The sequence below is a fragment of the Alosa sapidissima genome, chromosome 3 (genome assembly GCF_018492685.1).
Source record: "Alosa sapidissima isolate fAloSap1 chromosome 3, fAloSap1.pri, whole genome shotgun sequence".
In the NCBI taxonomy this organism is placed as follows: Eukaryota; Metazoa; Chordata; class Actinopteri; order Clupeiformes; family Clupeidae; genus Alosa; species Alosa sapidissima.
Genome location: NC_055959.1, coordinates 13,666,897 through 13,692,797, shown reverse-complemented (window position 1 = coordinate 13,692,797; position 25,901 = coordinate 13,666,897). Strand labels below are relative to the sequence as shown.

Sequence of the window (25,901 nt, the reverse complement as noted above, 5' to 3'; positions counted from 1 at the left end):
AATAATAATCCCCCAGAAATGTGATTTAATAACATTTCCAAGTCATTTAATATGTCAAAACACCCCTTTTGGGTGTGTCCCTGGACTATAAAATCCATGATTAAACATTTTAAAAGGGCTTATTCAATGAATAAAAAATATTTAAAAAATGTATTCTATTTAAGAAAAATATTCTTTTAATCACACTAAAGTTCTTTTTTGCCTTTCAACATTATTTATATGATTTTTTTTAATTAAAATGCACCTTTTGAGTCTTTACCGCAACACTTATGAAATGCCATAGAAAAACATATTTCCTCAAGCCAAACAAATCTAGTTTCCATGGAAACAGAAGACTTCAGGAGACCACATTGGGCACATGGTTTGACCTTCCACAATCTGTGTCCCAAAATTTGGAGAAATCAAGGTAAAGATCATAACTCCCTATGTAGTACTTATTGTGTGTCCTTACCGGGGAGCCTAGTTATTCTGTGTTTTGCATTAAATTAAAAAAATAAATTCATATTAAAATGTAACTAGTGTATATCAGATAGTGTGAGAAATAGCTAACCCAACAGACCTTGCTAGGTGTCATTTTTCTGCAGTATTAGCTTAAATGTCCTTACCTCAGCATGTCTTTACCGCAGACTTTTTTTGCCAGGGACTCTACTTTCAGGATGCTTAAAATATATATGTTTAATTTTTTGATGAAATTATTTGATAATAGATGACTGATAGACTAATCTATATATACATTACATTATTCTTGATATAAGTAAATAAGTTCAGTGCATTATATTAAAAGGTGTTTTTCTAACTTTTCTAATTTTCTACTTGTACTGCCAATATATCAACCAAAATAGTAATACATCACATTTGCTACCCTAGATGAAACCTAATTCAACAGAAAGATCAAGGAAAAGCAGAGAAAAAATGATGAACAACCCAGAAAAGCATAAAGAGTATCTGCAGAAGGAAAGAGCGTCACAAAAAAAGAAAGGAAAGTGGACAACTGAAGACTGTCTCACAGATGACAAAGAAAGAGGTGAATCTGAAAAGAAGACAGTGGAAAGTAAGTAAAAGAAACCAGGGGGCAAAACAAAGTAGTTGAGGCATCAGAGAAGTTTGTAGCTACATTTTCATCAGAGATGGAGTGATGATCTTGGTTAACAACCCCATAATTACACAGAAAATTTAAATGAAATGGTTTTAACCCTGTTTTTACTACTGTTTAATGTTTACCCTGTCCCTGTGTCCCTGTTTGCCTGTGTTGTGTTCAGTTCATACATCCTCATATGGCATGACACTATTCCTCATTTTGCTGGTTTCCTTACACAATGTCATTACCGCAACAATGCATTAGCCAATAATGATAATAATTATATATATATTTTATTCATGAAAATATTTGTAAAAGTACATGTAATGTACATGTTGGAGCAATATAATAAAAAAATAAATTTGTCATTACTCTATTTTTTGTGAGTATGAGTACAACTGACATTTGTATTAACCGTCTGATTTTTCTCATGGTACACAGAAAATCCTAAAATGTTCTATTTTAACATGTTTTTTAAATTCATTGAGTATGATTAGAAATAAGAGTTGATTGCAGTGAATACAAAAGTGCTGAAATTGTGTAAACATTTTAAAAGAAAAATGCATACATTTACTGTAATTTCTCTGTTGCGGTAAGGACATACCCAGAGAAGGAAAAAAAAGAAAATCATAAAAAAAAACATTTTAAAAACTAAAATCTTCACGACTTTTTCCAAATTTGTGTACTTACATGTTTATTTGACATGCTGTGATGGTTGAAATTAAAATTCATAAGGGTTTATTTTCCTCAGTTAGGGAATTCAAAAGTGCGCGTAGTTGCAGAAAGGCCCAAAAGCGCAAACTGCCTGTCGCGGGAGCTGAAAGTGGCAGATTGCGATTGTCATGTCATGCATATGCATTCATGGGAGGCTCCAGGGGAAAGTGGGAGTTTAGCGTAAAAAGATGGGAGGTGAAGAGTAAAGAGCGCCTAGTTATGTATTCCGCGGTATGTACAAAGACTGCTCCTGAAAGCGCATGTCTATTCTGCGCCTAAATACTTCCGCCTTGTAAAAGCAGGTGTTAATCCAAATTGCAGTTCAATGCGTCAATAAGAGAACCTTTCAAAAACAACAGAATCGCTATTTAGAGCACCAGTTTTTGTGATGAAAGTATTTGTACTACCAAAAGCAACCTTAACTTTCGTTGGCCTTTCAAATGTCTTACTTTCACGTCATTCACTTAAACTTTCCTACTTGCTAGATTTGATCAATCTTCCATAGCCTACGTGCACAAGTAGTTTGAGTAGAACTACTGATCTTCATTATCTCCCTGCTTGTTTACATCTCATCATGTATGGTATTATTTCATGATCGCTAAACGTTTGATTCTTTTTAATGTTGTCATCAGATAACTTCATTCAACTGCGCTTGTATGTAGGTGCTGCCATTCAGTTGTGGACGTTCGTAAATTGCGTTTATGGGCGGATAAAGGCAGAGAAAGGCGCAGTTTACACTAAGGATTGAACAATTGATAAATACGATGGTAACTTGAGTCTGACAGCGTTCGCAATCTGCGGTGTATCCATGACTCTGATAACGCTACGTTCGCAAATGTACGTACATCTGGCCCTCTATGTGCTAAGCCCAGAATGTTTTTAACTGCTGGCGCTGCCCCTGTGTGTGTGTTTTTATGTGTGTGCATGCATGTAGGTGTGTTTATATGTGTGTGTTTGTGTGTGTGTGTGTGTGTGTGTGTGTGTGTGTGTGTGTGCGCGTACGTGTGTGTGCTATGCCCCCCATGAACGGAATTTCATTGCCCACCAAGTTTCGTGCAGCCTGGTTTTTCAGTGTCAAAATTACTAAAGAAAGAAAGAAACAAACAAATCCGGAAGGGAAAAAAACTCTGACTAAGGACTAAACACTATAATAAGATGCAGAGTAAACAGATCAGTTTTAAAGCTCTTCCTGGAAACTCTTTTAAACTCATGGACTCTTGAGCACTCAACAGTCCAGACATCTGGACTGTGTCTAAGCTGATCCCTGGTGTGTCTTTTTCAGGGCCTTTCTGAGGAGGCCTCTGACTCTGTATTTGCACTCTCTAACAAGTCACAGATAATGGTCTTTAATACCACTACAAAATATGAATACAAAATACAAACTTAGAAGTTATTTATTTTTCAGAAGTTAGAATTTGATTTGGACAGTTCAAGACATCCCTCTCTGTGTGCCCTTTGACCTCTAACCTCCTGCAGGGCATTACTGAGAGAACCCAGTGTGGTGGTATCTCTCGCCCAGCGGAGTGCGAAGATAGCAGGCCGACTCCTCCCGACAGACGGCACCAATGTGTTTCGCCGCTTCACGCCGGAGTCGCTGGCAACTGGCGAGCGCCGTATGGAGGAGGAAGCCGCTGAGCAGAAGCGCAGAAAGGAGCAGAACGGCAACGCCCCTACGAAGGATGAGGAGGATGAGAAGAACTTTCCCAAACCCTACAGCGACCTGGAGGCTGGGAAGGCCCTGCCCTTCATCTATGGAGACCTGCCGCCAGAGCTGTGCAACATACCGCTGGAGGAGCTGGACCCCTACTACCAGGCCCAGAAGGTCAGAGTGATTAACAATTGAACTGATTTCCCACAGTCACTGTGATAACGAGGGGAAAATTGGATTCTTAGGAGGCACACATACTGATAAAATGTCAGTTATCAGACTAGATTTCACAATTAAAGGCAAAATCTAAAGTTATTTATAGATGTATGTGTCCACTGATGAGAAAACGCAAAGATAAATATTTCCCTGATTTTATGTACATAAATCTTACTGTACACTGAAGCATGTGTACTGTACACTGAAGCATGCATGAATCACTGATGCTTTTGGTAAGCATAGCATCACTCTCTCTCTTTCAGACATTTATCGTCATCAACAAAGGGAATACCATCTTCAGGTTCAACGCTGAACCAGCCTGCTGCTGTCTGCTATTGAGTCCCTTCAATATTGTCAGGCGGGCAGCCATTAAAGTTCTCATACATTCATATCCTTAACTGTTTACTCAAGTACAAAAATACATCCTGTTTATTTGGATACTGGAATAAGGCCATTATTTGTCTCTTAACATACAGTATCTCTCCTCCTTCCATAGGTAATATGTTGCTTTAGTTGTTGTTGTAAGTTTGGGCTTAATGAAAATGGGAAGATCAGAAGGAAGCACACATGGGAAGTTCAATTTTGGCTTCAGTCTAGTAGTCAGAGTAGTTCTCATTGATACTCTCTGAAGAATCCCGCAAAGTCTCGCTCTGTTCCTTAACTCTCGTGTAAATTGTTCCGCATGTTCATCATGGTAACTCTTCTAACAAACTGCGTGTTCATGACGATGAGCAACCCTCCAGAATGGAGTAGAATTGTGGAGTAAGTTTGAACTTTAATCATTTGTACAAACCACTGTATTTTATTTTTAGCATTCCCCCCCTCAGCTACCCTGGAAATCCAGAGTTGTCGGGAGAGCACAATTTGAATTGTCTCTGCAAGACTCTCTGGTAATGAGTAATGATGCACGTCCTAGATTACCAGGGTCACCCGGCCGCCTGTCTGACCCTCCTGCCTTGGCCCCCTCCACCCACCCTGTTTGGAGTTTTCCTGTTTTTGTTTTGGGCCGTCTGGAATCCGGCCCTTAAGGGGGGGGCGGTACTGTAAGGATCCTGTCTTGTCTTGTTTTCCCGGTCTAGTGTTTTCCGATCATGTCTGCATGTCTTGTGTCTTCCTGTTTGCTTTGTTTACTTCCTGTGTCTTGTGCCATGTGCTCCTTTGTTTGTTTGCCATGTGTCTCTGTTCCATGTGCCTGTGTCTCCGCCCCTCACCTGATCCTTGTTAGTTTAATTATGGTTTCCACCTGTGTCTTGTTCCTTGTTCACCTGTGCCCTGTTAACCCCTGTGTATTTAAACCCTCTGTCTCTCCTCAGTCCCCTTTCGGTCATTGATGTTGTTTCGTGGTTTGCTGTTCTTTTGTGTTCTATTAAAGATTCCTGTTCACCTCGATCACGCCTTGCCTCAACTTGTCCTGTGCCTTGATCCAGCTCTCTACAGCTACCATTACAGTAATAATGTTTTGTCTCATAGGTTTGTTTTTATTGGTATCTATACATTTGAAGCAACTATCAAAGTGCTATCCAGAGGATTCTGTAAAGGAAAGTTCACATTCCTTTGTGATGGATGGAACTGGCTTGATATCACTGTCATCACCACAGCGTGAGTACATTGTCGGAATTCCGGTCATCAAATTGAAGGTGTGTGTGTGTGTGTGTGTGTGTGTGTGTGTGTGTGTGTGTGTGTGTGCATGCGTGCATGCCTTGCTGGGTGTAATCGGGATAGCCGTGCTGTGTTGTGAAAAGCAGGAAGACTGCTCTGGATAAGATGCCAAATGAGGGTAACCCTCTTTAATTCAGCCAAAAATGAAACAAACTTCCAAAATAAATAATCACTAATGAACTCAGAATAGAAAATGAAACAAAATATACTCATAGGAAAACATCAATTACAAACTAATTATCAAATTCAAGGTTCAACATATTCAAAGGCTGAGCCTATGGTGCTCTCATCAGCTCACCTTAACATAGACTGAAGAGCCCCCTTGGAACTCAGGCCTTCAGTAGGCCAGCAGCAACCATTACCCATAAACGGACATATTATGTAATAGACATAGTATTTACCCAATAATTATATGCCATACATAGGCATACATCAGACAAGGACTATTATGTCATTTAAAACATACTGTATGGTGCATGTTATTTTACACCAGATAACTAATTTAAAAGTACCCACAAAAAATCCCCCTCTCACTCTGTGCGAGAGGGTACAAGTGACTCAAAGCCACGCAAAGGGAGCACGGAAGTACCCCTTGCCCACCTCTCTCGTGTTCTCCTGTTGTCTCGCAAACCGCCTGCAAGACGGCAGCTTCCCTGGTAAGTGCACAGTCCTTTTGCTTATAATGCTTGTTATTGTAATGAAATGAGAATTTTGAGTATAATTGTCCATTTCCACTTCTACTCAGTTGACCTCCCCAAGCAGAAGTAACTGACGTTTTGTAATGTTTGTTTTCAAAGGTGCCGCCGTCATTGGATGTAGTGTGCATTTTCCCGCGAACGTTCGTCTCACCCTCCATACATTCACATTTTAATTAATCAACAATAATCAGTTCGTTAAAATTATGTTGTAAGTCTTTTCATTCATAGTTTATATTGTACGGAGGTTAGCTCCGTGACGATCAAACTAAGTGAACTATGTGTGAGTGATTGAATACCACCCCAAAGCTATGCACCCCCCTTCCATTACCTATCTAAACAACCCCTAGTGCCTCCCACCCCCACATGACTAGTGTCATCCATGGCCCCTCCATCACATCACATTGGCTGTGTTGGGCGAACGCTTGTGAATTATGGCTTCAAAAATTAAGACATATCTAAGGCTCAGTCTGAACAGTATTAAAATACACTACTAGTAAGTTTTAATTTCAAACACATCCAAAGTTACAAGCCAAAATACATTTCTGTTCAGTAACGCCCTCTAGAGGTCACCAAAGTTCTTGAGCGTCCTCCCAATTGGGTCTGAAATGTGCTAAGTTTAGTTTGATATATACAAGAGTTGCTGAGATATGAGCTCACTTCCTGTTTGGCGGCTTTGCCACCCATTTCGATTGGCTGTTACAGGCGAACGGTTTTGGGTATGGCTACTAAAAGCACAACTTTTGTGAGGCTTGGTCTGAAGATCATGTGTGTCAAGTTTGGTGAAGATCAGATGAAATTTGTGACCTGTGAAAATGGTTTAGTGTTTTTGATTAAATTCAATATGGCGGCCGAATCAATTACATTGATGTAACAAATTGGCCTGTGTCGGCCTAAGGACAAAATCGATTGGACAAAATTTGTGACCTGTGAAGATTTAGTTTCACTTTTGCTAAAATCCAATACATGTATGGTGGAAAATCTATCATGGTGTAAATTGATGTCATAGGTCCAAGGATTTCAACGATACCTCATAGTTGAAAATCACACCAACAGGTCAAAAGTTATGTGTGTGAACGCACGTCCAACATTGGCCTGTTGGTGGCGCCATATTGCTCGAGGTGCAATTTGGTGAAATGAATCATGGGACTGTCCATGCCAAATTTTACAACTTTTTACCAGACGGTTCTATAGGCTGCCATAGACATGGCGGAAGAAAGATGATGCATAAGAAAAGGTAGAAACACAATGGGGCTTCGAAGCTTCTCTGTTTGGCCCCCAAATAACTGTGATTTGTAGCTGTAAAACAGATCTGTACGTGTAGAATGTGTAGTGCATATGTGTAATATTGACAATTACTTGTACAAGTTATTTTCAGTTACAAATCATTTCTACAGTCGTTTCTACAAGTTGTGTTACACACATACAAATGTTTGATTCCATACTTTTATTTCCAATTAATAGTGTTAAAGTAGCAAAGTGGTGTTGCTTAGTGTTTAAATTAGCTTAGTTAAACTTCATACTTTGCACTTTGCCAATTTGGGCCCATAACCACAATGTCAATGACTCAGATAGGCTAAAGGATCAGTTTGTGGTTAGTTACACATGGCTGTTGTGATGACCTCGTTACCATCTGTAGACTGCTTAGTACAGATAATGCTGCCATTTCAATTCCAAAGGTGCAAAGTTGCCTTTCACAAAGGGCCGTTCAGTAACTCCAGTTTGCTGATTACTTTTGTTTTTTTGCATTTTTCTCTACACAGCTCACCCTACAGCTTTGGGGTGCATATTTCCCAACCGTCTCTTTGGTCTTTTCACTGGCTCTGCCATGATGAACATCAAAAAAATTAAGCCGTTTTATCGCTAGCCACATGGCTAACTGGTGCTTGAGTGGTGTGTATGTAGGTCCAAAGAATTTTAAGCATTTTGTGTTTCTCGCTCGTTCTCGCTTCTCACGAGACTTCCTGATTCAGACACTGCCGGGATCTTCCCAGCAAACTATTTTCGGTTCGGGGAACGTTCCATGGACGTTCACGGAAGGATGCGGGAACGTTCGCTGCTCTATCGTAATCATTAGTAGCCTACTTACCTCATGCCTGCAACGGCGATAACTTAGCGGTTTCCTCCTCCTCCTCAAAATCAGCTCTGTATGACACAATGACAAATCTACTCTACTGATTATACAAAAATTCGACCTTAATTAATCCTTCAGGGAACGTTCCCAAAAGGTTCCCTAATAGTTGCACAAAACTACCTTTAGGGAATGTTTTGGGAACGTTCCCAAAAGGTTCCCTAATAGTTGCAGAAAACTATATCTTTAGGGAACGTTCCTTAGTGGATAAAATATGTATCCTTAATATAACCATCAGGGAACGTTCCCTAATGGATAAAAAAATATATATATTCTTAATATAACCACAGAGATGCATCAAACTTTTTAAAAGTGTGGGGGTTGTGGGATAGGAAAATGAAACAATCTGGCCAAATTATAAATAAGTCCCTACAGGGACGTTGTAAGAGGGGTGCGGACTATATTGGTGTTCGGGAGTTTCATTTGAAATTCTGATTGCTAAACACACCATTTTAATGCACTTTGGAAGGGACAGAAGAAGCAGCGCCCATGATCTACCTGTTATCACTTCACTATTCAGGGCTCTACAGTGCGCCCGTTTCACTCGCATATGCGAGTAAAAATGATGCCGTGCGAGTGCAAAAAAATATTTAGGCGCACTGGTGCGAATGACTGGTGCAAACCATAGAATCACGTCGCGAATGCAGCATAAAAACTACACCTCCCATCAACGTTAGCAGTTTCGCGTTGTGACTCGCTAGTAGTCGCTTCTATCAAATCCAAGAGCGCGCAGGAAAAAGCGGAAAGTTAAACGTTCCACATACTCGACGCACCCGACCGGTAGCGCAACAATGTGACGTCACAGAAGCGCTGTAACCATTTATACTCGCGCGTCGTGGTCACGACACTAGTTGCAATATTCTCCTGAACAGAGGTGTCGCTGTTGTGAAAAGAGCACAGCAGAAGAAGCTGCATTAAGAAACACTAGTTGTCTATGGTAGCAGAGAATGTAAACGGGCTCTGCTATTAGCTAGCCTCTGTGATGGTACTTCAGACTTTGGTTGCTACTATTCACAACTACCACCATCATTATCATTTAGTTTCCAAGGTGTGTGCACAGGTAGATAGATAGATGGATATATAGATAGATACTTTAGTCATCCCGAGGGAAATTTTAATAATTAGTTAGCTGGCTAGCTAGCTAGCAGCTGGCTGAGTTTGTGTAATTTCCTGAAGTGGAAAGAGATTTTGTTCAGGCCTTAATAGATATCCTTTGTTTGAAAATAAATCGTTTCTATTCTTTCCTCTTAATTCCATGTGTTGCAACTCTCGCTGGTAACTTTGTTAATTTATCCAGCAAACTATTAAAGATTCACGACTGTATCAAAACACTGCAACTCTCGCTTGCCCTCAAACTAGTTCATCTTCCTGTTTCCGCTTTGTCGCGCTCGTCTGAAAAAAAATGAGTGGTGCGCTACCTCGCGCTACCTGGTTAAAATCCTGGCGCGCCAGCAAGATCTACGTCATTTTGACGTCACGGTGTCGCGCTACCGGTCGGGTGCGTCGAGTATTTAGAAGCCCTTAGACTAGCCAGCCAAGATGCAAAGATTGAAGAAATTAGTTCTTCTATCCACCGAATTCATTGGATATAGGAGGAACAGGATGAGATTCTGAGAATGCAGTGAGAGAAGGAAAGGTAACCCAACATGCCTTTTAGCCCAGTTGACGTATTGGCTGCAATATGCAAAATATAGCTGTAGCGAACCGGCACAAAAGTAGCCTCCCGTAATACTCCCATTTTATTCAAAGGTAGAACGCTACTGACAACTCCAGGCTTCCACACATGCTTGTTTGTTTACACCGAATACAAGCTGAAGTGCAAAACGAAAGTAGGCCTAACGTTTGCCTACTGCCCCCATCAATGCAGATATTTCAAATAAAAACTAAAAGTATAAAACATATATCCTTGATTAGCCTATGTTGGGTTTTGTGGAAGTAGGCACTGATCTTTAAAATCCTGTTTCCTGTAGCCTAAATGTTGTCAGTCATTCTTAATATTCGCAATTGGTGCACTGGCATGTTTAACTGTTAGCTGCAGTAAAATGTTAGATTATTTATAAGTTAAGTACAGAACTGACTGTGCGCCCAAATTTTTGTCTGTGCTCCTAAATTTTTTAACTTGGGCGCACAAGTGCTCTTGAAAAAAAATGTTAGCGTAGAGCCCTGCTATTTGATATTACCCTACATGGAGCCATATCTCATTATATGAATCATTTCGGAAATTATGTTTTGAGATCAGATCAAGATGTTAAATGGAACTGAGAACAATAGCCAAAGGTCTTTCTGCAGAAAAAACAAGTGCTTTGACTCCCTGCATTTCTACATTGTGACAAAAACTGTCAGTCAGACAGTGAATTTTGGTTTACTAAATTAGCATATGCGGTAACAATTAGCATTTCAATTCTACCTGAAATCTGCTCACTGCAGACGTTATAATGCAGACCCAAGCAGCAGCACTGCCTTGAAAGACGCACACTTTGAATTTGATCTGAGCGGCTCTGGTTCTTCACTTGCTAACTTGATGTGATTGGCTGGATGACCGTTCAGTCAAATCAACAGACCTATTTGTGTCTGTCTGTCTGTGCGTTATGGTAGATACGGTTCCAACTATTTACGGGAGCGTTTATTTCCATATTTTACTTTCATTTTAATCTGACAAAAAGTGTGGGGGATAGAATCGTGTTCCAGCAAAAGTGTGTACGTTATAACACCCACATCCCCCACGCTTGCTACGCACCTGTAATAACAATCAGGGAACGTTCCCTAAAGGTTCCCTGACAGTTGCACAAAAACAGTAAGGGGACGTTCTGGGAACGTTTTTTGAAGGTACACAATACCTTTAGAGAATGTTCCCAGAACGTCTTTTAAAGGTTTATTTTTTGTGACTTTCAGGGAATCTTTAGGGAATGTTCCCGGAACGTTGCGTGCTTGCTGGTTTTCAGCAAGGAAATGGTAGGGGGAATAGGGAAAGCCGCCATTCTCGCTACAACAAGTCATTTAACCATCACAATGATTTCTAAAACAGTTGAAAATGTTGCATAGGGGGCCTTTAATATAGCTGCTGTGTAACAACATACTATATTTTCCTGCCGAAATATACTCTCATGACCCTCTCCTGCCCCAACAAAACACCAAAGTTAAGGCCCCTAATTCAAGAAAGTGTACCCCTAAGTGTAAAGCAAAACCTCACAAAGTTACAGTATATGTAAGAATATGTAAGAAGTTATATGTATGTCATATGATACAGGGTTCTCAGGTTTTGAGCTCAGTTTGGAGTGAGCTTGTGAACTAGTCGAAATGCATGTTTCAGGCCCAATGCTTTATATGTAAGCTCTTCTAAAAAACCAGTGCTGTGTTCTATGTGTATCCACAGGTGCATCATTGAGTTTGCTCATCATGTGCCTGTGCTGAGGACTTTCCAAGTTCTTCGTGTCTTGAAAATTATCCCTCTATTTCCTGGTATGTGCTGGTATGGCGGTCATGGCAGAAAACACTAATAAGCCACTTATTTACAAACCCATTTGAGACGTAAAATGTAATTATGACCGCCGCGCAGCGAAGCGGCGGTCATATAGGTTTAGTCAGATTTTTTTCTTTTTCTTTTTCGCATGTCCAAATTTCCGTCAAGGATTCCCGGGACACTGAAAGACCGGGGTACACAAAACTTGGTGGGCATGTAACCCCACATGGATAGCATGGAACCATCATTTTTCGTTTTGATCTGTGGCCCCCCCGCTGGACTGGACCCCCCAAAAGGAGGGTAGGGCAGACGCAGTTTTCTGTGAATATCTCGAGAACTGTAGGGTTTAGGAGGACCATTTTTTTTGTATGTTGATCTCAAGGGGCCATGTCAACCCATTCCATAACCACTCATTTCATGTATAGCGCCACCTAGTTAAACACAAAAAAGTAAAAATTAGGTGTTGTAATCGCAGGTATCTGTGACCTAACATAGTCAAAACTGCACGAAATTGGAAGTGTAGGATCATTATGACGCCCTCTAAATGCACGCCAAGTTTCGTGGAATTCCGTTCATGGGGGGGGGCACACAATAAATTAATTTATATTACTATACACCAACTGGCCTGTAGGTGGCCGGAGACAGTTTTCTGTGAATATCTCGAGAACCGTAGGGCCTAGGAGGGTACACGAAACTTGGTGGGCATGTAACCCCACATGGATAGCATGGAACCGTTGTTTTTCGTTTTGATCTGTAGCCCCCCCGCTGGACTGGACCCCCCGAAAGGAGGGTAGGGCAGACACAGTTTTCTGTGAATATCTTGAGAACCGTAGGGCCTAGGATGACCAATTTTTTCCGTATGTTTGCCTACAGGGGTCATGTTAACCCATTCCATGTGCACACATGTGCATAAACAGATACACACGCACACACATACATTCACAGTAATCATACGTATGACACATACTCACACAGTAGACATATGTACGCATGCATGCATATGCACAAACACACATACGCAGACAAACACACAAGCACACACACACACCGACACACACACACACACACACCCACACAATTCAAGAATTTCTCAGAATTATGAACAGGCAAGATGGAGGTGGGGTTGTATAAAATGAATTTTACATGTGAAATCTATGAACTAATCATGTTTTGGTACTTGTTGTCTAGCAGATACCAGTGATAATTGAGTGTGGATAATGCAATTTAGTGAGACAGTTAGAATCATATAGGCCTTTCAGCGTGATTTATTTTTGTGGAAAAAATGTGCTGGACTGGGTGGCGGTCATATTTTGTACCGCTCTGCGGTACATCTAGTTTCCCTTCACCTTCCCTTCACCATACCTAAAGATATCATGGTTTTATTCCAGTTAGCCTAATAGCTCTATGCAAATCAAACCAGCTATTAGGCTAACTGAAATAAAACCATGATATCTCTAGGTATGGTGACGGGTATGTGATGTGGGCTATTTTAAATCCAAAGGCCAAAGGAACTTTATACTATATACACCACTTCCTTAGGTGAGACCATTTGCTCCCATGGATTTGACTATCACTGCTATGCGGACCACACTCAACTTTACCCATCTTAACCACCTGATGACTCTAGCGTTTCCCATCGGATTTCTGCATGCCTTAAGGATATTTCAGCCAGAATGAAAGATCGGCACCTTCAGCTTTATCTATCAAAAACTGAGCTTTTGGTGTTTCCAGCTAAAACCGCTATTCCCCAATAGATTAACATCCAGCTTGATGAATGAGGGAAAATACAACCTTTAACTGCACCAATTTTCTTTGGGAATGAATAATGTGTAGTAAATAAATAAATGTTCTTCCTTAAAATACAGGGGGCATAAGTAGCCTATATACACTCCTATGTTAAATTCACATAGAGGCAGGCAGATTTTGATTTTTAAAGGTCAGTATTATTTCATGGATCCAGGATACTATGCATCCTGATAAAGTTCACTTGGCCTTTGGAATTAAAATAGCCCCGCATCATCACATACCCTTCACCATACCTAGAGATTGGCATAGGGTACTTTCTATAAGATCATCTCTCAATGCAAATCAAACCAGCGATTAGGCTTACTGAAATAAAACCATACCAATCTATGGGCATAGGTATGGTGAAGGGTATGTGATGATGTGGGGCTATGTATGAGGTTGATGTGTAAAGGGTTCCTTCAACAACATAACTCCTTCCTCTTTATTCCTCCAACGTCTTTTGAAACCTAATGTAACCTTTGAAATCTTGTCTACAGGTCTGAAAACCACTGTTGGCGCACTGATCCAGTCTGTGAAGAAGTTAAGGGATGCAATGTTTATCATGCTGTTTGGTCTGGCTCTCTTCGCCATGCTGGGCCTCCAATTATTCATGGGCAACCTGCAGCAGAAGTGCGTCATATGGCCATCTCTGGATCTCAATAGCACAAATGAGCACTTCGACTATGGGGCATACCTCAACAATGGTATTCAGTCACCACTCATAAAATATGAGGGGCATTTTTACAATCCTGTGCATGTATATGCATAGTCAGAATAGTCAGAAAGAGTATTTTCACTAAATATGATCTAAAAGTGAAAATGTACCCTCCAGTTAACAGGGGCAGTACAGTGCATGTAAATCAATAGTTAATAAAATTTGTTTTTCTTTTTTAAATGAATCACACTGAATGAATCTTCTGAATTTCTGAATTTCAAATCTTCACTGTCTAGCCAGTAACCATTACTTCCTGCCGGGTCAGTTAGACGCGCTGCTCTGTGGAAACAGTACAGTAGACAGTGGGTGAGTGTCTCATTCTCATGCTGTCTCAGTGTAGGTTGACATTATCCAAGAACATTATTCATTCATTATTCAAGAACAACACAGTTCAGGCAGTATATGACACACTGTCATCCTGATTAAAGATTTTGGATGCAGAATAATGATTTATCTGGTAGTCGTGCTGGTAGTGATTTATGTTTTTTTTTATGTTTTCATTATGTTTTCTTTTCTCACTTTTGTACATTAGTTTAGGTGGTTTCTGTATACTGTCTGCATTTACTTTAGAAGTGTGATGTTATCTTTCTGTTTGCCAGTGTTTGCCCTGAAGGATACAACTGCCTCAAGGCAGGACACAACCCAAACTATGGCTACACAAACTATGACTCGTTTGGCTGGGCCTTCCTGGCTGCCTTCCGTCTGATGACGCAGGACTTCTGGGAGGATCTTTTTGTGAAGGTTAGTTTTAAGACAAGTCCAGGCTCAGTAACAGTACATATGTCCATCTGCTTACAAATAAATGGCAAAACCAAACAATGCAAGAAAGGATTTTTTCGTTTGTCAGTCATCTGTTTTCCAGTCCCTCTACATGTGCAAAGCCAGTGACAAATAAAGGAACAGTATGCCACTTCTTTGAGGTTTTTACAGGAAGCTAGTTTAATCATCATCTTCAAATTCATAATTGTCCTGATTGTGTGTGTTCATATGAAGGACAGATCATACCCATCAGCCATCCAGTTTCTCCTCAGTGTAGGTCTGTGGTTCATGTTCAGGCAAGCTTGTGAGAAAATCCAGTTAGCATGCTACCTAACTTTTATTAGTGCTAACTGTGCTGTTTTTGGTGTTTGCAAGGCTGTTTTAGGTAGTGACCCCACTAGTTTTAGGCCAAATCTTCTTACTGCTTCTCTTAATATAATTGACTTACAGACTCTCCGTGCAGTGGGAAAAACCTACACAATCGTCTACATGATCATGCTGTTTGGCTCTCTCTATTTCATCAACCTCATTCTGGCAGTGGTTGCCATGGCGTATGTTGAGCAGAATGATGCTACCATTGCTGAGGCCAAAGAGAAGGAGGAGGAGTACGCTATGATTCTGGAGCATCTGAAGAATCAGGAGGCTGAGGTCAGGGGTCAGAGATAAAATAGAGACTCCTATTTTACTTTTCCTTTAACAAACATGATGCCGCAAAGGACTCTGATCTGCCACAAACTTATACTGTAGATATGACCCAAATCTATGCTGTAAACACCCTGAAAGCTTTCCTTCAGAACCATTTAAGGTTCAAAAAAATAAACTGATAATTTATTATAAAGTAAACATTAAGTGACTGGTAAATATGCTTACATGACAGAGACGAGGCAAAATAGCTGCCAGCAATATACCCCTGTCGAATCAGTACAATAAGAGTGGAGGGACAGAGGATGAGCATACTGATGATGACCGAAGCCTTGGCAAGGATGGAGAGGTCAAGACAGCCCTAAAGGACGAGGAGGTGAGACACACATGTTTTTTTTTAGGAGAAACAGTAATCCAGCCTAGACCTAAATTCTGCATTGCTTGTCTTTGCCTTGTATGTGACTGATCGACTGTACTGTTACTTTTGGTTCTGAAGTAAATTTGAAGACAAGTACTTTTGTACTTAAACTCAAGAGAAAATTCAAACACAAGTACAGGATTTATGTATTTCACCCACCACTGACTTTAGGTGCCAGGGATGCAAGAGGCGACAACCAGTGCTGTCAGTGCAGTGATAGCAGTGGAAAACACCATGGACGGTATCTATCTATCTATCTCTATCTATATGGCTGGCTGGCTAGATATATATCTGTCTATATCTATCTATCTCTATCTGGCTGGCTGGCTATCTATATATCTGTCTATATCTATCTATCTGTATCTATCTAGTTCAGTGGTCCCCAAACTACGGGCCGCCCCCTCATTTTGGGTGGCCCCCCAAAACATGTCCATGGTATATAGCATCCGGTCCGCACGGGAGTACGACATCGTCAAACTATAACCTCCGCAATTTCCCCCATTCATTCTCTACTTTGGCGAGTCTTAACAGTACACATGTAATACTCTTTTTGTCCACTGGTGTAGGCCTACCTACAAACAATGTAAGAAGCCTATGCTGACTGCATCAGTGCTCAAAGTATTCTAAACGTTTATCAATTAATTGTTAATAACTAACTAACTTCTATTCAAGTCATATTTCTGGGACTTTCTGGGATAATTATTTCTATTTTTTATTCACTCGTTCAAATGTTCATACAAAGAGTTCACAAAGTTCTCATCAGGTGAGTGAAAGTTAGAATGGTGGTCATTTCACTTCAGCACTTCATAAAATTTTCATAGTTTGAGAACTTTAAATTATTTGTAGGATATTCACAACTTGAGCTTTGTATGCAAAGACAGAGTGCAGAGTTCACACATTTTTAATAAAAATATACTTTTGGGACTCCCTGCTAATAGCCTACTTTTGGAAATGCAAAATTAGTTTTCTTCTTCTTCTTCCTACCAAATTTAATTCAGCTTCAACCGTTTAACGTTGAAACTTTGTTCAAACTTTGCAGCTTAGGTCTTGAAAAGGACACTTGAGGAATGTATTTTTTACTTCTGTACACTTTATACTTTTTGAGATATTAACAAAAAACAAGCTTATATTTCCCCATAGACTTTGCATTGGCACTATGACATCACAATGGGCTAATTAACTTGATTTGCACCTGTATCAACTTCCAGCTGCTCAACTAGGACCCATTAAAGGGCCAGTTAAACTGATTGCACCTGTATCAACTGTTTTCTGCTCAACTAGGCCAACTCTCTCTGTGTCTCTCCATTCTACAAGGATATAAGGAACATTCCATCCAACTTTCTATCCATTAATCCTCTTCAAACCATTCACTCATCCACCCATTAAACTATCCATCAACATCCATTAAACAATCTGCCTATCAACATCCATTCAACTTTCTGTCTACAGTATCAACATCCATTAGACTATCTACATTCAACTTTTAAACTATATACTCTGTCTCAGGCTTTAACCATACAATCTGGCTCTCCTAAGACTAGATTCTGTTCAACTATTTCCTCTGCCCACAACTGTTTAAAAATAAATGTCCTCACTACAATAATTCACTATTAAATAATTTAACTATTTAAACTACTTAACTATTTAACTGTTCAGCCATTTCAACTGTTATCAACTATGACTCCTGCCAACTGTTTCCAAATACAAGTTTGTTTTGCATTTTATGCTAATATACAGTATGTTTATATTTTCATGCACTGGTAATTTCCTCGAAATTACATTTTCTAGTTTAATTTGAGCTACATTTTACACTGATATGGCATGATGGCAATATAAAAACAGCTAACAATGGTATTAAATTGCAATAGCCTATGATTAAATGTAATTGAATATTCAACTAAGGTAATTGAATAAACAACTGCTGTTGTTCACAGCAACCGTAAATTGCTTAGTGCTGTGAATCCATTACATTTAATCATCTATTAGTACACTGTTATATTGACAACATGCTAAGCAATTTGACTGTCTTATCCATACACAACGACACAAGGACATGTCATTCTGATGGCATGGCACTGACATGTTCATTGACACAGATATTTACTTTTGAGATATGAACTAAGAATTTAATTTGAGCAAGAGACTGACTTTTGCAGGTAATCCATGGTGTTTTGCTATTTGTACGAATTGTTTTGAGAAATGCTCTTACTGTTTTGCAAATGTCAAGGATGTTTCAAGAAATGTACCAAAGCGACTAAGAAGAACTGTAATTGATAAACGTTTAGAATACTTTTGACCACTAGTATAAATGGGGAAAAAAGACCAATTTGTTTTGTGGGTAGGTCTATTCAGCAGGGAACCAGTATAGTGCATTTTGACCAACATGACATTAGCCATTGAAAATTAAAAAAACAGCAGACATTTTTACAAAATCAGTTGCATGGATGTATGAAATTGAAAGCATTGCTATTTGTTCAAAGTGGGGAGAAACTGCTTCAATGATGTGCACAAGTGATACGATGATATGGTGTTTGAACAAACAGTTTTGAGAATTACCATTCTGATCTGAGAAATGTGCCAAAGCAACTGAGAAAAACTGTAACATCATTTTCAATACAGTAAAAGAACAATCTACTCTAAGGAAAATCTGTGTACTAATTTGTGTACTAGAATCAAGAAGACTTTCTGCAGTGTAAAATACACACCTCTTTTTAAAATGTTGACAGACCTTGAGGAACTTCAGAGGCCATGTTCCCCTTTGTGGTACAAGTTTGCAGACATCTTTCTTAAGTGGAACTGCTGTCCTCCCTTTAAGAAGTGGGTCTACTTTGTGATAATGGACCCATTTGTGGACCTGGGCATCACTATCTGTATTATGGTCAACACTATTTTCATGGCCATGGAGCACTATCCAATGACTCATGAGTTTGAGAATATGCTGTCAGTGGGGAACCTGGTGAGTGAAAAATAAAAAAAATAACAAAAACACACACTCAATTTGAGTACATGGACACATCATGACAGTCTATAACCTGGCTTGAAAATGTAGGAAAAGTATTAGTAAACCTTATGTATTCTGACAGGTATTCACTGGGATTCTAACAGTTGAGATGGTTTTCAAGATCATCGCCATGGACCCCTATTATTACTTCCAAGTGGGCTGGAACATCTTTGACAGCATCATTGTGACCTTGAGCCTGTTGGAGCTGAGTCTGGCAGATGTCAAGGGCCTGAGTATGCTGCGCCTCTTCCGTTTGGTGAGCCCATTGCTTTCTCTCACAGTCAGGATCATGAAATTACTAACTCTGACTTTGGCAGTGTGGCGAGATTGCAATTATTCCAGTTTACCTTCACACTGATTTGTATGTGTGCACCATTGTGGCACTTTATTGAAACGAGTTGTAAAAAGGATGCAGTAACTGCATTAAACCACTTAAAAGGACATTAATGTCCAAGGGTTTTGGAAGTCTGTATTTTTTCTATCAAGCTGTGCTTTGTGTGTGTCTAGTTCATATCTATTATGTCAAGCATGAGTTAAACCCAGAAAATGTCTTCAAAAAGCACATTACACCTAATAATGTGGTTATGTACAGTATGTAGGAGTATGTATGTAGTAGCTTATGGTAAAGCAATGTCATGCTTTGTGATGGTGAATATTTTTCAAGTCAAGTCACATTTATTTATATAGCACTTTTAAAACAACTGATTTGTACCAAATTGCTTGGGGTTTGGACACAGATCCGCATCTTCAGACTGGCAAAGTTCTGGCCTGCCTTAAACCTGGTGCTCCGTATCCTCGCCAACTCTGTGAGTGTCCTAGGCAAACTGACTCTCATCCTTCTCATCACCGTATTCAGCTTTGCTGTGGTGGGCATGCAGCTGTTTGGCAAGAGCTACAGTGAATCTGTGTGCAAGATTGGACAGGACTGTATGTTGCCCCGCTGGCACATGCAGGACTTTTTCCACTCCTTCCTCCTCATCTTCCGCATCCTGTGCGGAGAGTGGATCGAGACCATGTGGGACTGCATGGAGGTGGCTGGTCAAGGCATGTGCATAGTCTTCTACATGATGGTCATAGTCATTGGTAAACTGGTGGTAAGTCTGTTCAGTTGGAAGCACTCAATCAACACTCCTATCATTGTATTCAGTTAAACTGAAAAAGGATATATGGAACAGTGTAATAGATTTTACTGATAGTCATAACAGATGAGACAATATAGTATATATATAGTATAAGTATATATACTTTTTTGATCCCGTGAGGGAAATTTGGTCTCTGCTTTTAACCCAATCGGTGAATTAGTGAAACACAAACAGCACACAGTGAACACACAGTGAGGTGAAGCACACACTAATCCCGGCGCAGTGAGCTGCCTGCTTCAACGGCGGCGCTCGGGGAGCAGTGAGGGGTTAGGTGCCTTGCTCAAGGGCACTTCAGCCACGGCCCACTGGTCGGGGCTCGAACCGGCAACCCTCCGGTTACAAGTCCAGAGTGCTAACAAGTGGGTCACGGCTGCCCCCACACATATAGGAATATATATATTCATATAGGAAACTAGATGTACCGCATAGCTGTACAAAATATGACAGCCGCTCAGTCCTGTACATCCGTGCGTGTGCCTGTGTGCATGCATGCGTGTTTGTGTGTGTGTGAATGTATGGCGATAGAAAAGTGCCATAAAGCACTCGAGGGATAAAACATGCATACGGGCGTATTATATTATTTCACACTCGTAAATATTCACTGCGAGCGCGCAAATACTCTCTGCGCGCACGCACTCAGAGGAAACTGCTCCCCGAGCAAGGAAAAATATGCTGCGAGCGAGGAGGAATCTGACCAGCGCTCACTCGAAAATCACTCAGCTCTCTCGAAGTTGATTTCTGCTCGCGCGAAGTGAATTTCTGTTGTACTTGGGGGCGGTAACCAGGTTTGGTACTAGCTCTGCTGTGATTGGCCGTGTTTGAAGAGTGAAATTTGATTGACAGCCCTCCTCAGTCGAAGAAGACAACCAGAGACGAATCTTAGAGACAGACAACAACGGCATCTGGCAGTGGGCAGAGGTTTCTTCAGAAAGGTAAGAATCCCGTGGCTGAATTCGGGCAACTGTGGCTTGTGTAAAATTTCATCTCTGAGTATGTTTCTGAGATATATGTTAGTGTAGCTTAACTTCAACATTCGTCGTCTTTGTATAGTCTAGAACGTTATTACTTAGTCTGTAATGTTAACCGCTAGCGACTAGCTAGCGGTTAGAAGCTAGCTCCATGTCTGGCTGGCTGCTGGCAACAATTAGAAGGTCATTAGGCTAACTGAACTATTGTGAACTGAACTATAAGGTGAACGTGCATATTCTGTTTGTTAAATTAGAGAAAGAAACATTTTTGAGAAATATGTTGGTGTAGCTTAACATCAACATTAGCCGTAGTCTAGAACGTTATTACTTAGTCTGTAATGTTAACCATAGCTAACGCTAGCGAATAGCTAATGTTAACTTTAGTTAGCTCCTTGTCTGGCTGGATTAGCCTAATATTAGGTTATTAGGCTAACTGAACTATTGTAGGGTTAACGTGCATATTCTGTTTGTTAAATTAGAAAAAACACATTAATTGATCGTAGGTTTGGTTTGTTCTATGCAAACAAGTACTATTATGTCAGATGCCTATTCTGGAAGGATAGACTATCAGCCTGTAAAATTCTGCTTCTTCTCTTCTAGGACATTGAGGAGCCAGACATCGACTGGGATGTTGCCATGGACCACAATGGTGAGGGGAGAAGGAGTGATGGTGGTTCCTCACATTGACTGTCCGGTGAGTGAAGAACAAAGGGAAGATGTTCAGGCCCTCCTTGACCAGAGTGACCCGGACATGACCGCTAGGGAATTGTACCACCTATGCCGTGAATGTTTGAGCCCCTCTTAACTCCCACTGCTCTCAATTAGTTAAATCAGCCGTTTTTTCAATTAGTTCAAAGAATCAGTTCTTCCAATCAGTTATTGTTCATTTAAATGATAGAACTTGAACTGATATTTACTGTTTGTTTGTTCAAATGTCTATTGGTGGGCTGTTACCTACCCTTTAATTATGCCAAACCCATTTCTGTTCTTTAAATATCAGAAAGCAAACTTACTGTTGATGGCACTGAACTTGCACTTGGAAATGTTTATGGAACTTTTCTGAACTGTGAATTACATTAAAACTCATGCCAAACCAATTTGCCTGTGCTCTCAAAAACATTTATACAAATCCGTCAGCTTCAGTCAGTAGGTTGAATTGAAGACCCAGATGCAGAAGTAAAAGTGATTTTTTTTTACTTGTATATCTTGAGCATTACAGGTAACCACTGAATTTGTGAAACTAAAATAACAACAAATATAGCTGCAAGCAGCAATGAGGGGGCCAAGCAGAATAGGCCGGAGTAGCCACGGCGACAAGATAAAACTCAGCAGACACTCGCAATCAACACTTTCAACAAGTGTCACATCAAACATAACTGATTTTTTAGAGCTGAAACAGGGCGTAACAGGAGTATTGCCACCGCCTCTGCCAGCCATCCCCCCCACCAATTCACCCCTGCCCGTCCCGCCCCGCCCTGCACGCACACATTAGAATGAACTGGATGGAACATGTTGCAATCAGTTTCACATCCAAAAATAAAAGATCGATAAAACACATCAGCAACTACAGATCAAAATGCCATATTGCTAATTGCAGCACCCCCTACAGGTCAAAGGTCAACACATTTTTTGAGCGTCCTCCTAATGGGATCATGAATTCATGTAGTAAGGTTGGTTATGATACATGGCAGGGTTGCTGAGAGATGAGCTCACTTCCTGTTTGGCAGCTTCGCCGCAAATTTCGATTGACTGTTACAGCCAAATGCTTCTGTAAATTGTTCCAGAAAGCAATGCACTGATAAGGCATGGGCTGAAGATGGTCTCTGTCAATTTTGGTGAGGATCCGCTGAAATTTGTGACTTGCGAAAACTTGTATGTGTTTTTGATTCAATCCAATATGGCGGCCGAATCAATTACGATGACATCACAAGTTGGCTTGGGTCGGCCTAAGGACCTCCAACAGTATTACCAAACACCACTAGTGTGTTTTAATTCTAAGCACAACAGCAGCTACAGGCCAAAAGGCATGTTTCTAAATTACAGCGCCCCATAGAGGTCAAAGGTCACCAGATTTCTTGAGCGTCCCCCTGATTGGGTCCTGAGTCCATGCACCAAGTTCGGCTTTGATACATACAAGGGTCGCTGAGATATGAGCTCACTTCCTGTTTGGCGGCTTCGCCGCAAGTTTCAATTGGCTGTTACAGCCGAATGCTACTTTCAATTGTTCCAGAAAGCAATGCACTGATAAGGCATGGTCTGAAGATGGTCTCTGCCAATTTTGGTGAGGATCCGCTGAAATTTGTGATCTGCGAAAACTTGTACGTGTTTTTGATTAAATCCAATATGGCGGCCGAATCAATAACGATGACATCACAAGTTGTCTTGGGTCGGCCTAAGGACCTCCAACAGTACTACCAGACACCACTAGTGCGTTTTAATTCTAAGCACAACAGCAGCTACAGGCCAAAAGGCATGTTTCTAAATTACAGCGCCCCCTAGAGGTCAAAGGTCACCAGATTTCTTGAGTGTCCCCCTGATTGGGTCCTGAGTCCATGTACAAAGTTTGGTTATGATAGATAAATGGGTTGCTGAGATATGAGCTCACTTCCTGTTTGGTGGCTTCGCCGCAAATTTTGATTGGCTGTTACGGGCGAACGGTTTTAGTTCCGAAGACGAAAAGGAGTATCTTTTGTGAGGCTTGGTCTGAAGATCATGTGTGTCAGGTTTGGTGTCGATTGGACAAAATGTATGACCTGTGAAAACTTTTTAGTGTTTTTGATGAAATCCAAAATGGCGGAAAAACCATCATGGCGGAAATTGACGTCATAGAGTGCGTTGAACTCGGCTTGGTCCAAGGATTCCAACGATACCTCATTTTTGACAATCGGCCATACGGGTCAAAAGTTACGTATGTGAACGTATGTCCAACTTTGGCCTGTTGGTGGCACTAGAGTGCTTGAGGTGCCATCATGAAACTTGGTGACATTAATCATGGGACTGTCCCTAATCAGTGTGCCAAATTTCACAACTTTTCACCAGACGGTTCTATGGGCTGCCATTGACTTCAATGACGGAAGCGTAATAATAATAAGAAAACATAGAAACACAATGGGTGCCTTCGCAGCTTCGCTGCTTGACCCCCAACTAAGCTAGTACATAGGTCAATACATATTAGATCACTTTAAAGACTGACAGATGCAAATGCTGTAAATAAAGGTAATCATCAAGGGGTCTGCTGGTGAACAAAGTCCTTGAAGTCAGAAGCTGCCACTGCTCAATGACTTGTGCCTCATCTGGTAGGATTTCAAAATGTTCCAGATCTGAAAACAGAAATATTGGTATATGTCACATCCTTGAACTTACTGCAAACTATGAACAAGTGCTCACAAATTAAGCTAAATAAATGCTCCCAATATTTATAATGAACAAACTCACACAACACTTAGCTGAATGGGGACAGGACAGGCATATTCAACTATTGCTCATGTCCTGTTTATGCAGGCAGTAAGCAAAACCAAATTTGCTGTATTCAAAGTTCTGTAGAATAACCATTTCTTGTATTTTTGTGTTTTCAGTGGAACAGTGTAAGCTCATATCTACACCCTATTGAGGTAGTTATTAACAGTTAGGCCAAGGTCCAGTCAATCAATAGCCAGTCACTGATGCCATATTCTTTAATTATCCAATCTGTGTCCAACCAAAACCTGCTGATTTAAAGGCATAATACAACTACTTTCCATGTGTGACTTATGAAAAGATGTAATGACAAGTGTTGCACAGATGTGCCCTGGACTGCTCACAATAAAAGGCCACTCTAAATGTCTGAAATGCATTCATGTTTGATCAGAATGCTAACCATGTCTGGAATAGACAGCTAGGCCTACTGAATCCAGTAGGTTGCTCCATTTAAAATTTTGAAAAATGTCAAAGTACCATGGAATCAGGTACACCTTACAATAGTTCAGTTAGCCTAAAGACCTGAAAAGTTAACGTTAACGTTAGCTAGATAGAATACACGAAGACTAATGGTGATTATTAAGTGTGCTTGCAAGCACACTTATTGTTATTATTAAGTGTGCTTGCTTGCAAAGCAGCACACTTATTGTTCTTCTTAAGTTTTATTATTGGGAGCCAAGCAGAGAAGCTGCGAAGGCACCCATTGAGTTACTAGCTTTTCCTATTATTATTCTGCCATTGGAGTCTATGGCAGCCCATAGAGCGCCTGGCTAAAAAGTTCAGATTTTTTGGCAGAAAGTTTCGGGACACTCCACTCACCATTCACACTCATTTAGAGACCTCTAAACCCAGCCGTCTAGCGCCACCAACAGGTCAAAATCTGGCCGGAAATTGAACCGCTGGGTCTTAAGTTATGAGATTTGGCACACTGATTCAGCACTGTCCCATGATCACTTTCACCAATTTACAGAACTCTATGCCCAACACTCTAGCGCCACCAATGGGTCGAACCTGGATTGCATTAACGCATGTGAAGATTGAACGGTGCATCCGATTTTCACAAATCAGGCACTGTTGGAATCCCTGGACCGACCTAAGTTCAATGACTCCTATCCCGTCAATCTCCGCCATATTGGACCTCCGCCATATTGGATTTGGTCCAAACACTAGGAAAAGTTTCAGCGGTTACAAATTTCATACGATTTTCACAGAACTTGGCGGAGATGATCTGCCCAGGCCGAACAAAAGATACTTGTCAGATTTTTCAATTTCATTTTTGTTTGCCCGTGACAGCCAATCAAATATGGCGATGAAGCCGCCAAACAGGAAGTGGACTAACATCTCCATGGTACCTTGAGTTAACATAACAAAACTCGATACCATTAGTCAGGACACTGTCCCAATCACTCACAGC

General features: G+C 40.6%; 1 protein-coding gene across 1 annotated transcript in view; it reads left to right on the top strand.

Annotated features, from left to right (window-relative positions):
- LOC121706234 (sodium channel protein type 4 subunit alpha B-like) overlaps nucleotides 1–25,901 on the top strand; it is a 108,445-nt gene that overhangs the window by 10,916 nt on the left and 71,628 nt on the right. The window contains exons 2-15 of the mRNA XM_042087788.1: nucleotides 3,269–3,614; nucleotides 3,920–4,044; nucleotides 4,329–4,418; nucleotides 5,127–5,255; nucleotides 11,515–11,600; nucleotides 13,884–14,090; nucleotides 14,338–14,407; nucleotides 14,701–14,842; nucleotides 15,311–15,508; nucleotides 15,738–15,878; nucleotides 16,092–16,161; nucleotides 18,647–18,876; nucleotides 19,004–19,177; nucleotides 19,659–20,015. Coding sequence (XP_041943722.1) covers nucleotides 3,269–3,614; nucleotides 3,920–4,044; nucleotides 4,329–4,418; nucleotides 5,127–5,255; nucleotides 11,515–11,600; nucleotides 13,884–14,090; nucleotides 14,338–14,407; nucleotides 14,701–14,842; nucleotides 15,311–15,508; nucleotides 15,738–15,878; nucleotides 16,092–16,161; nucleotides 18,647–18,876; nucleotides 19,004–19,177; nucleotides 19,659–20,015 — 2,365 coding nt within the window. The remainder of the gene's footprint in view (nucleotides 1–3,268; nucleotides 3,615–3,919; nucleotides 4,045–4,328; nucleotides 4,419–5,126; nucleotides 5,256–11,514; nucleotides 11,601–13,883; nucleotides 14,091–14,337; nucleotides 14,408–14,700; nucleotides 14,843–15,310; nucleotides 15,509–15,737; nucleotides 15,879–16,091; nucleotides 16,162–18,646; nucleotides 18,877–19,003; nucleotides 19,178–19,658; nucleotides 20,016–25,901) is intronic.